At 42.9% G+C, this 12,479-nt stretch overlaps 1 protein-coding gene across 1 annotated transcript in view; it reads right to left on the reverse strand.

Annotated features, from left to right (window-relative positions):
* Positions 1 to 9,985, reverse strand: part of LOC138263749 (integrator complex subunit 6-like) — a 191,281-nt gene extending 181,296 nt beyond the window's left edge. The window contains exons 1-2 of the mRNA XM_069212486.1: positions 9,674 to 9,985; positions 9,509 to 9,586 (exon numbers count right to left, since the gene is read on the reverse strand). Coding sequence (XP_069068587.1) covers positions 9,509 to 9,586; positions 9,674 to 9,784 — 189 coding nt within the window. The 5' untranslated portion in view covers positions 9,785 to 9,985. The remainder of the gene's footprint in view (positions 1 to 9,508; positions 9,587 to 9,673) is intronic.
* Positions 9,986 to 12,479: the final 2,494 nt, after the last annotated feature.

A 12,479-nucleotide genomic window follows, 5' to 3' on the forward strand; every position in this document is an offset into this window, starting at 1 on the left:
ACCCCTGGTGCCCCAATACCCTGGGTACCATATACTAGTGACTTATATGGGGGCACTAGTATGCCAAATGTGGGGTGTGTGAAGTCCCAGCAACCAAATTTAGAGGGAGAGAGCACAATCACTGGGGTCCTTGTTAGCAGGATCCCAGTGAACACAGTCAAAACATACTGACATCAGACAAAAAGTGGGGGTAACCATGCCAAAAAGAGGGTACTTTCCTACATACCCTGGTCCCCCCCAAACAAAGGACAATGCGGCTAACCATGTCTAGATGAGTCTTCATTGTCTAAGTGGAAATATCTTGAGAGTCCATCTGCATTGGAGTGGTTACTCCCAGGTCTATGGTCCACTGTATAGTCCATTCCCTGTAGGAATATGAACCACCTCAAAAGTTTGGGATTCTCACCTTTCATTTGTTTTAACCATAGAAGGGGCTTGTGGTCTGTTTGAATAAGGACGCGAGTGCCAAACAAGTATGGCCTCGCTTCTTTAAAGCCCAAACCACAGCAAAGGTCTCCCTTTCTATGGCTGACCAACGCTTTTCCCTGGGGGTCAACCTTCTGCTTATAAAAGCTACAGGTTGATCCTGGACCTCAGAAGCATCGGTCTGAACTATGAACTGCTTGGAGTAGTCAGGGCTTCTTAGAATAGGTGCAGAACACATGGCCTGTTTCAGATCCTCAAAAGCTTTTTGGTAGCTAGCAGTCCATAAAACTTTCTTGGGCATCCTTTTTGTAGTGAGGTCATTAAGACGGGATACAATGGAGCCATAATTCTTAATGAACCTCCTGTAGTACCCAGTGGGGCCGAAAAAGACTCTCACCTGGATCTGGGTAGTAGAAGGAGTCCAATCCAGAGTGGTTTGGATCTTTCTCTGCAGTGACTTAATCTAGCCTCCACCTACCAGGTGGTCCAGATCCCCTGCCCTATCTGGCACTTAGAGGCCTAAAAAAAACATTCCATTGATGGACCAGGTGATCCTCTCAGGATCTTGGTCTGTGTTGTCCGTTACTGCTTGGCAGGTCGGCCATCTTTAAGATGGTCTCTTTGACACGAATCCTATACCAACTCCAGAGCTACCCTTATACTATCCCACTCTCTTGGTTCTGGCAAATGAATGCCCTCCTGGATCATTTCCTTTCGGTGGAGGTACATAGCCTTTCGTGCTTACTTCCAGTCTACCATTTGTGGTGGCATTGCGGATGTCCAATCGTACTATACCGCTTCACATATACAGGTTCTCCATGGCTGGAGGTACGGACCGCAAGAGGATCTGGCCTACGCCTCCAAGAGGTGAGCAATGGGGCATACAGCTACACTCTATCTGCTATACAGTGGGACAAATATGGGCACCCTCCCTTCGGCGACCCGGGTAGTGGTGCGGACGTGGAGATTGTCTCTTCAGAGAAAGGGCTGTGGCAGCAACTGACACGCAAGACACTGTTGTGGCTACATTTGGGTGATATTTGTGCTCAATTTGGGCTCTTTTTTCTCTGGTGGCCAACTTGGGAGATTTATTTGTTATGAAGCTTCTTCATCTCCTCATTTACTGAAGTATCTTCAGTAGAACATGTTTTCAGTTTCCCACTTCAATTCCATCAAGATGGCAGTCAGATGTGCCACACTTTTGGCATAAATTCAGAACGTTAGGACTCTAGTTGCTCATTAAAACACTGCGTAAACTGCTGATCGCCAGTGAGTTAACTGGCAGTCTGCTGCTGGTGTTAAAATTGCATGTTTCAGTCCACGTCTGAATGTTTTAATGAAATAGAAGAGGAAGGTACTTGAGAACTCACTTAAAACATGTCCTTTCTACAGCACTAACCATAATTTCAATGACAAAATAAACTCCTTCCTTACTAAATTAAATGTTTTCAGTTTTACCAGTTTGAGTCAATCAAGATGGCTACAGGTGTGCCACACCTTTGTCATAACTAAGGCTGTTAGTCTCTAGTTGCTCTTTTGACCACTTTGGGAGGCTGCAGTAGAACACAAGAGAATCAAGTGACAGGCTGCACCTGTTAGAAGTACACATTTTACTGAAAATGTCACACTTCATTCATATATGGCTGACAAAGATAATGTGAATTTACAGAAGATATGCTCTCATTTTAGGTTCTGGAGCACCTACAACAACTACTATGGGAAAATCATGAGAAAACTTTTTTCTCTCAAACATGATTCATGAAATCCAAGCAGAAGGCTTTTTTGCATGGTAATGTCACCTTAGCAATAAATGATTTATATTGTAACTAAAATCTGGTATCACCATTAATATGTTCTTCTTTTATTGGCCCTCAACCTGCCATATACTACAATGCTTTTCTATGGTGTGCTACTGTGTATATTGGTCCCAAGATGGCTGACATCATTATCTGGTAGAAGTGCTCACAGCCAATCAGATCTCACCATGAGATCTGTGCTTAGGATACACACAGATATACAAATTTGGATTTGTTTAATATCCTGAAAACTACGGAATGGATTTATACCAAATAACAAAAGTGAGTTTTCTGGATCAAGAGTTACCTTCCTGCCAAATTTGGTATAATTCCGTTCAGCGGTTCAGGCTGCAGTAGTGTCTAAAAGCGCTATGGGAATTAACATGGGGAACATACTTTATTTTTATCCATTTTCTCAGCTCCCGCTGGAGGGATCGCCCCAAAACTTTCCATGCACAACAACACCCTAGAGGACACTTTTTTTCCGGAAAATTTAGTGAAGATTCATCAAACAGTGACAAATATACAGCAAAGTCAAAACACGCTTTTTCTATGGAAACTAGGTCCTAACTATAACTACCAACTGGCGACTGCCAGTAGGTAGTATGTATGTATGTATATATATATATATATATATATATATGTATATATATATATATATATATAAAATATGCACACACTGAAAGAAAAAGGTTAAAGTGATGTTATAGGTGTTGAAATTAGACTGTAACTAATGTTAAAAAAACAAAAACCCACCGAAATACACCAGTTGGATTTGTCCATGAACTATAACTTGTGCCCCATCATGCACTGTTTATGACCTCATACATTACAATGGAGACCACATACTGAATAGTAATTTCAACAATATTGTTCTTCAAATCTAGTGAGTGATGTCATGAATGATGTTAAGTAATTTAACATGTCATGAATGATGTAATAGAAGAGGTCACAGGCAGTTCATGATGGGGTGCAAATTATAGTTAACTAAATGATTAAACTATAACTGATGTATTTCAGTGTTATTAGGCTTTTAACATTAAGCCTTGTCTAATTTTAAAGACACCTAAATATATCACTTTATCATTTATTGTCACTGAATTTCTGGGATTTAGAGCACATTCTAAATAGGCTCAATACCCAACCCGTGCTGCACAAGGCCTTAAGCTCTGCACTGCTGGGGTTGGGCACAGGGCTGGCATGCAACCCGCACACACTCAGTGAGGGGAAACTTCAAGACCGGGCCATGCACCAAATCCTCAGTAGGCAACCAACCGCCGCTGCACAAAGCCTATGACCGTGCACAGCAGGGGTTGGCCACTAGGCCTGCTCCAAGTCCTCCGATGCCAACCCTCTGCAGGCCCAGACGACCTCTGCATGCCAAACCAAAATGCTTACATTTTTAACATAAGAGAGCAACTAAGTGACTCAGATGGGTGGGGTAAGTAAACATGTGGAAAGGGAATGCTGGACTTTTACAGACATTCTCCACTATTTTAAGCCTCTTTAAAAATACAGTATGCCTCAAATGACTAAAAATCCATACCTCCTCTCACATTTTTAATCTGGTGTTTTGACAACTGCATTAACAGCTAAAAGAATATTTTTTCAGCCTGCTCCTCAGGAAAGGTTCTAAAATTCAACAGCTCTTACTCCAACATGATGGCATTCAGGTGTTTGTCACTTTTGTCTTGAAAACAAAATATAAGTGCTCCAGTTGTTCATTAGAATTCAGTGGTGCAGTTGATTACTGGGGAACTAACTGACAGACTGCTGCTGGTGTTAGAAGTACATTTTCACCCTGCAAGTCAGAATGTTTTAGTGACATGGATGAGGAAGATATTTCAGAACTCAGAGAAACTGTGTCCTAGTTCTAGCTTTCTAGAGTACTAACTGTAGCGTTTTCCCCAGTCTAGGTACATACCAATGACTAGCCCACACATGGAGCTGTAAATCACACGTCTTTTTTTCCTCTGCATCTACCTGTGAATTCCCACATTCTAAACCAAGCTTTCATTACATTCTGTTCTTTAGCCTTAAAGCCTGTCGGCTTGGGCCTTTAACAAGGGAGCAAGACTTTAATGACCGATATAGCCCAGCTACAAAGGGATATAAGGCTATTAGAACATTCTGCCACTAGCGGGCCTGAATAAAACAAAGGCCTCACGGAGCCTGAGTGGATTAAAAATCCCCCTCTCCCCGCAGACTCCAGGAGGCCTTTGTTCACAGCTGTTGCTGTGAAAGACAAACACTGGAATGTTGGCGCTCCGAGCTTCTACTGGCCATTACAAACCTGAAGCACTCCATTGTCTTCAATGGAGCTCCCAACATTACAATGTTCTAATAGTGATTTTATGTCAAGACCGGAGGCTCATATTATGCTTCTCTAACTTGCCTTATTTCAACAGCAGCAGTCAAAAAACTACAATTCCCATGAGGCTTGAAGAACAGAAAGCCAATGGGAAAGCAAAACGTAACAAATAAGGCACCAATAGGAACCCTAGGGGTAATATAATCACTATGCTTGACTGCAACCAGCCCTCTTTCTTGCTGCTCGCAGTCAAGATAAGTGATGATTAATTTCTTCTCTACTTATAGTTCTGTCAATGTTTATAATATAATTGCATGTTTTGATTATGGCGCTCGCCTTTCGCTCATATGAAGCCTTCTTTTTGCTCATAAGCGCTCTTGCTGTAACTGTTTTCCCCTCAGGTTTTTTTTCTCTTAATAACGCTCACGCGCGTTCTGTGGCAATTGCAACGGCTGTTTTTGCCGACGAACGCACTCGCTTCACGGCTGCCTCAGGTCTCAGCTGCTTTCACCGCTGCTTCGTTTCTTTTGTTCCGGACACCTCTGCCACGCCTCCCAGGCTTCAGTTTACAATACAGTCACGCCTCTATGGGCGAGTACTAATTCCTGCTACTATTTTTCCTCAGCTGTTAACTCTTTCTTCTCCAGTGTTATTTTGGCATACTTTTGTATTGTTTTTTCTCTCAATTTACGTTGGAACATCAAAATTCTTTTGACAATTTAACTGACAATGATGATATTGGAGCCTTTATAAATGAGGCTGTTTCAGCCACTATGAATAAAATGTCTAAAAATATTGAAACCTCTGTACATAACATGGTTTACAAATCCTTTCTGGCCCATTCTGCGGGGGATAGCAGAAAACGAAAATTCAAGGATTTGTCTTCTCAGAAACCATCTGATGGCGCTTCATTGACTGGTGAAGTTTCTTCACCCCTGATTGAGTCTCCTCCCAGGCCTCCTTCCCAGGAGGGGAATTCTAGTAATATTCATGGAAAATGTAAGACAAAAGCCAAGCATGGTACAACTGCGCCAAAAAAAGATTGTGATTTCTCACATTTCGGATACCGATGATGTCGGTGATGTTGATGACCTGGACGATTGTTCAGATATTTGGGGTTCGCAAACTCAATCTTCCCCTTCCAAGAAGCCTAAATTAGACATTTGCAGCCAAAACCATTTTTGATTTGGATGGTAATCCCATGTTTGACCCTTCACACCCACATCACCCCAATTCCACAGAATGGGCTCCTTCGTCCCATGTTAGGAAATATATTGCTTCCAAATGAAGACTTTCCGTCATAACTTACTAGGAAAATCTACATTAGTCACAGTGATACGGAATCCAATGGGAGTCAGAAAGGTTCTGTTCTGAATCAGGAAAGAAACATCTCCCCCTCTGTTAAATGAAAAAAAATTCTAGAAAATTATTGGACATACACAAATAAATACATATATAAATGTATAGATGTATATATATTTATACACACACACACAAGTATGTCTAATTTTTTTCAATCAATCATTTTGATGCTCTGATCATCCGATCTAATCTGGTACTGGACGCTGTAAACTGTCATCTTCAATATTGGAGATTGCTAAAAGCTTTACGTGTGGTTTGGTGCTTCAGATGGGTCATGATATAGAGCTATGCAAAGAGGCTGAAGGCAGAGAGAGAGTTTCCCCACAGTGCCTGCCACGATGTCATAATAATGTGACTACAGTGAGAGGTTAACATGTGTCAATCGTAATCATGATTCTATGGACAAGTTTGTAATGGAGCTACACAGCTGTTTCAATATGCACCATAACAAAAGAAAATGTTGGGGTTGAGAGCATGCGTGTGAGAGGGAGTGGTGAATAAATCAGACCAAGAGAAGTATAAGCAGAACTACAGAGAAAAACACAGAAGAGCGAGACAGGCAGAGGAACGTATTTCAGAATGATGCATGGAGAGAAAAAGGATGAGCGAGTAACACAGAGATGGAGATCACAGAAAAAAGTGATGTGGATGGAAGAACAGGATTGGTGACATCTGTTGCTGAATAAAACAAGCATTGGCAAAGTCAATAGGTCTTGCCTATAAAAGAGCTATTCCCTTCAGCAATGTGTTTTTGCCATGTTGGACACCAGTGTGGCTGCTGTACACCATGTGTAAAAGTTAGTTAGTAAAAGTTAGTGGCCTGGAGAGTTGTGGAGTGGGAGGAGTAGAGTGTTGCAGAGTGGATTTGTTGGAGCAGAGTGTTGCACAGTGGAGTAAGGGAGTAGAGCGGTATAGTTGAGTGAAGCTCAGTGGCAGAGAGTGTTGTAGAGTGCAGTGTTGTAAAGTGGAGCACAGTAGAGTGGGGTGAAGTGGATTCAGGTAGTGGTGTGGATTGTATTGGAGCAGAGTGGGGTGGATTAGATTGGGGTGGATTGGAGTGGGTGGACTGGATTGAAGTGGTTTGAAATTGGGTGAGGAGACTGGCCTGTGGTGTGGTGGAGTGGGTGGATTCGATTGGATTACTGCATGATTATGTGTTAAAGCATAATTTCGGAAATTACACATAAGAAAGAAACAAATATTGCTTTGCAATCTTTTAAAACAAGGTAATGGTCATCTTTTGAGAACAGTGCCCAAGAGCAAAAACAAACACGACTGCTAAGTGAGAAATTAAGACTTGGTAAGATAAAAGAATATTAACTAAAGAAAATAAAACGCTGTAATTCTGTTTGTCCTACTAGGCAAATTTTTGCCAGTCACACACATTCTGTTTGCAGGGAAATAGAACTTAAAAAGAACGAAACAGTATCTCAATGACATGGGAAGCAGCGGATAGGCACTGACTAAGTTGAATCAATCAGTGCTTGGTCCCAACTCTTCAGAAAGGAACGGTAATGATGCTAGGCCAGCAGTAGTTAATTTTAAGGCTGTAAAGAACAGTGGCACGCAGGCCAACAAATGGTAACGTGTGGGTTCCAAGACCTTATTTAGGTCTAGGCCTACCAGTCCTCATAGATGTCTAGTTTGCAAAAGAAATCTTGAGGACATTCAGAAAGCTGACATAGGAATGCATTCCGCCCATTGCTTGCCATTGCTTTGTAACTCACATTTTCTTGCTTTCGACTTGCTGGCTTTGTTTTAGGCTGTCCAGCTTTAGTTTGCATCTTCGCTTGCCCAAACTTTATTTACAGTATCCTTCCAAGTGCTCCTCTTCAGTAAGCAGGACTGTAAATTGTGTTATCACATTTGCTGTGCATTCAAACACCAACGTCAACAGCTATCTTACAAGGGCCCTTGTTTACTTTACTTTCTATGACTTCAAAGTGAGAGGAGTTATGTGACATTCTTGCTGGATACTGGGGGCAGGGAGGATTTTTTTTTTTCTAGCACAACATTTAAATTAACTGTGTATTTCAGAATATATCAGGGTTAGGAACACAAATGAAGCATGTTTTTGTTATTTCTGAACTCTGTTGGAAACAAATACTTTAATATGATGAAAAGAAGTCATTAGACATGGTGATGCATTTTCCACACTTTTTTTTTCTGTGCACTACGTACTGTTATTACTAAAACTGTGTTTGTGCAAATGTAATGGCCATTTCAATTGAAAATGTGTCTGTAATGGCAGTGTACTACCACACCATGGATACTCCACTCTACACCACTCCAGTCTAGGCCACACCAATATACTTTGCACAACGCCACACTACATTCTTTACTCTATGCCAGTCTGCAACACTGCACTCTAATCTATGTCACTGAACTCAATCCTACTGCACTCGACGCCACTATACTCTGCAACACTCAATGCCTATTCCACACCAGTCCACCTGCTCTATACCACTCCAGTGTGTGCCATTCTACGTGACTCCATACTACGCCACTCCAATACACAAGTTTCTGCTATTCCACTCTATTCTTTGCCATTCCATTGTACGACTCTCCTTTACGTCACTAACTTTTAGCCTTGCTGAACAGAAGCCACGGTGGAGTACGAGTCCAAAACACTTTGACAAAGCCAATAGATCTTGCATAGCAGAGACCTATAGGCTTTGCCAATGCTTATGATAACAAGCATCTTTCTTGCAAGCGAGAGACATGCCCTACCACATGCTACATCGCAGGCTCGTCCCCCAAAAACAGTATTCACTAACACGCACTGGTTAAAATCATATATCGGACTTCGTTTAGATGCGTTTGTTCATCTTTGTGTAATCATCTACGTGAAAACAGCACTAAGAAAATCCAACTACTGTCTAGATTGCAGTGGGAGTCTGTATGAAGCAAAGTATTCTAGTTCACACTGATCAAACCACGATATTTAAAGAATGTCCAGTGTTAGAAGGTTTCCTGTAACTGTACAGACAGCAAAACAATGAAGAGAAAAAAAAAAGGTATATGTATCCGTGCAAAGGATACAGTTGCAATTTGTATTCGCGAACTCTCTGTCTGCTATAGGCCACCTGAAGTCAAACGAAAAAGATCTACACTTAAGTTAGAGCAAGTTATCCGGGGCTGCAGGCCACTACGCTGCCTGTATGTCGCACAATTTCTTAACAAAGTTTGGGGTACTCGCGCGCAAAATAACAAACGTAACCCCAACCTACAAGCAACGAAGAAGGATACCGGGATTCCCGGCCGCTAGAACGCCAACATGTGAGAGGAATTTAAACGGAAACACACCGTCCCTACGAGATAGCCACCTCGCGCAGAGTGGGATACGCTGACGTCACCAGAACTCTATTTACGCACATCCCGCCCCTCATAGGGTTAGCTCCGCCTCCGTTTCAGACGTACAAAAAGTGAAAAAATCCGCCATATTGTAAAACCGGATGCGCAACGTCTGAAGGTAGTAGCGGAGATGTTGGTTTGCTGCGCCGAAAGAAAAGGAAAAAAAAAAACACAAAACAGAGCGGAGGAACACGTAAACTGATCTTTCCCGTATGCGAAAAACATGAAGTGAATTTAAAAAAAGTGGTATTTTATTTACCTTAATGCAGTACGGTGCGTCGTCAAGCGAAACTAGCATGTACCTGTCTCCCCGACTACAAGGGTCCCGGGCACGCAGCTGGCGGAGAAAAAAGGCGAACGCGGTTAGTTTTTTTACATATATCCAGAAGAGACCGTTCGCTTAAACGTTAAAAACACAGTTTACCTTCATAAATATCTCTACCGCGCCTTTGGCAATGTCCAAATACGATGTCCCTAAATAAGTCCGCTGGTTCATAGAGGCGGACGTGTCTATGAGGAAAAGTATAATAGGCATTTTAACACCATGCTATGAAAGTAAAGCGAAATCAATGTTTTTTCCCCCCCCTAATTTCCAAACGTATTGCGCGATCCTCCCTCCCCTTATAGATTCCCCTCCCTTGTCCGCGTCGAGTCGACTGTCTCAACGCAGTCTCCCTTTAAAGTGTGCACGATATCACCTAAGAGAGAAGTTCGTTTTCCCTCAGCTTGGTTCCCCGCCCGCGCTGGGACGGGCCGCTTGACTCGCTGTAGTGCTATTGGCTCGTGACCAGGGCTTGGATTTCAATATTCATAGAGCCCCATCATGAATTAGGCAATGCTAACTCTTATCTTGAGCAATTTGAACCCGAAGGGTTGGAATACACCCTGTAGGGAAGTTATATAAAAAGAGCTTTCGACAGTTGTACATTTTCTCTAATGACTTAAGTGTTGGAACTATGTATTTCTTCCTCAGAGCACCAGTCGAAATGCTTTACAGAACGTATGAAAAGGAACTGTGATCCTGAGTATAACATGAAGGCGGGGTCAGACGTGGCTAAACAAAACAAAATATTCCATAATTATTTTGCTGGCCTTTCACTTACAGATAACTGCATATAAAATATGATCCATAGAGCTTAAAAGAAAACTAAACGCAACAAAAGTATCTGTGGGTGCGTTGTCCCCCTATTCCCCTGCCCACTTCGACGTCTGCCTCAGAGCGCTTTATCACCCCTATGTGGGTCGATGAGGTGCTTAATGTTGAGTATGACTCTTAGGGGAGGAGCTAGGATCTAGTGACTAGAGTTGCTGACCTTGGAACTGGGAAATCAAGTTCCCTGCCCTGGCTTAACAGCACTTCATCTCTTACTCTCCCCATGTTTAACAAGCAATGGCAAAGCCAATTGGTCACGCATGTGGGACCTATCAGCTTTGTCAATGGTTTTTGCCAATGTTGTGCAGCATGGCTAAACAGGAATTTTAAAAAGGTGCTATGACACAGTAGGAAAGTCACTGTTTTTGACATTTTTTTAATACTTTATATTTTACCAACAACATACAGCTGCGTCGTATGGCATTACATGGATAAGGAGACAGGTAAGCACTGATGACGCTGATGAACAAGATAATCAGTATTACAACGGGTTAAGGCCCATATCCTCCCCCCACCAGCCAATCTCTCAATATTTGGATTTACAGCAGCATATCATACCCTTTGCCCTAATAAAAGGACATCTCCGAGTTTCAATGTAAATTTCTCAGTCATCTCCACTGCAACTACTCCTAGGTCTTCATCCTCATTCTCACTTTCTGGAGAGGTCAGGGCCGGGTCTGGATCTGAAAAGACTGCACATATTTCTTTCCAGTCAGCTATGTCCTCAGATGCTTTATCATTGTGCTGATTTAGTTTCATATGTATTTCTTCTGCTATAGACCATTCCAAGACATCTGCTCTCCAGCAGGCATAGTCCGGGCCTTTGCGACCCATTCAGTTTATGGCAGCCCTAAGCTTAGCTAACAGCAAGGATAGATGTAAAAACTTATACTCCATTTTCCTTCCCTGTGGGCGTGTGATGTTGCCCAGGAGGCAACTCTGGGGCATCTGAGCAACTTTAAATCCTACCACCCTCTGTATTTCAGTACCTCTCTACGCTGCCAAGCCAGATGCAGGAAATCTGCCACATCTGGGACAAGTGTCAGAAGGTGAAGCAGAAATCTGTCACAACCCTTTAGAAGTAAAATAAATCATATGTAAGAAATTATAATGCACTAATTTGAAGCGGGCATTACAAGAGAGTATGAGTAAGAGCATTAACTCTGAGCCAATCACCCTCTGTTAGTGGGGTAGGGAAGTCCTGGTCCCAAGCCCCTCGAGCCTGCTGTAGTGGGTCCGTAACATCGGAGCGCATGGCTTTATGTAATGAGGAGATCAGGTGAGGATAACCCGCTCCCCAGGTGAGGATAACTCCCCAGCATATGTGTTGCGGTGGACGCAGCAGGAAACGTTAGCCACATCTCCAGTGCACACCTGCCACACCTGTATATTGCAAGAATAGGCCCGGACCAAGGAAGAAAGTATCCCAAGCTTCCTCAAAGGAGAGGAATCGTTCATTTTGGTATAAGTCCCCCAGTAGCTCAGAGCCTCCATCATGCCATTGCTGAAAGGACATATTGCTCATCATGTGGCAAACCGGTTTCAGATTTCAGACTGGGAGTTCACGGTGGAAAGGAGCGCACCTAAGAGCAGTTCGTACAAACCTGTGCCAAAAAATTGCAGTTTGCCGAACTAGATATAGGGCCATCTGCACCTCACACTCGCTCTCCATCAGGAACTCGGGCAACTGTCCCATCTTCACCACCCTGTCTAGAAGACGTTTTTTCCAGTTATCGGCTGGATTCAGCCACCGAGCAGCATGTTGAAAATATGCCACAAAATAATACAAATCCAATCTCAGGACTTCTAATCAAAGCTTCTCCAGCTTTAAACCTCCCGCTCCTGTTTATCTGGATTAGCCGGGGTAGCCGTCTGCAGTGCAATAAGGGATGCCCCCTCTTTCTGTGTGTTGCAGCTGTCGCACACCACATTGGAGGCCCACACATGCACTCCTCGTAAGTGCCTTTAATGCTTCCCTCTCCATGGGCTTTAGAGGAGGCAGAATCACAGTTCCCTTCTATGTAATCCACAAGGACTTTCCCAAGGACCTCATAGCCTAGTGCATCCTCAAGGATAT

The sequence above is a fragment of the Pleurodeles waltl genome, chromosome 2_1 (genome assembly GCF_031143425.1).
Source record: "Pleurodeles waltl isolate 20211129_DDA chromosome 2_1, aPleWal1.hap1.20221129, whole genome shotgun sequence".
Lineage (NCBI taxonomy): Eukaryota > Metazoa > Chordata > Amphibia > Caudata > Salamandridae > Pleurodeles > Pleurodeles waltl.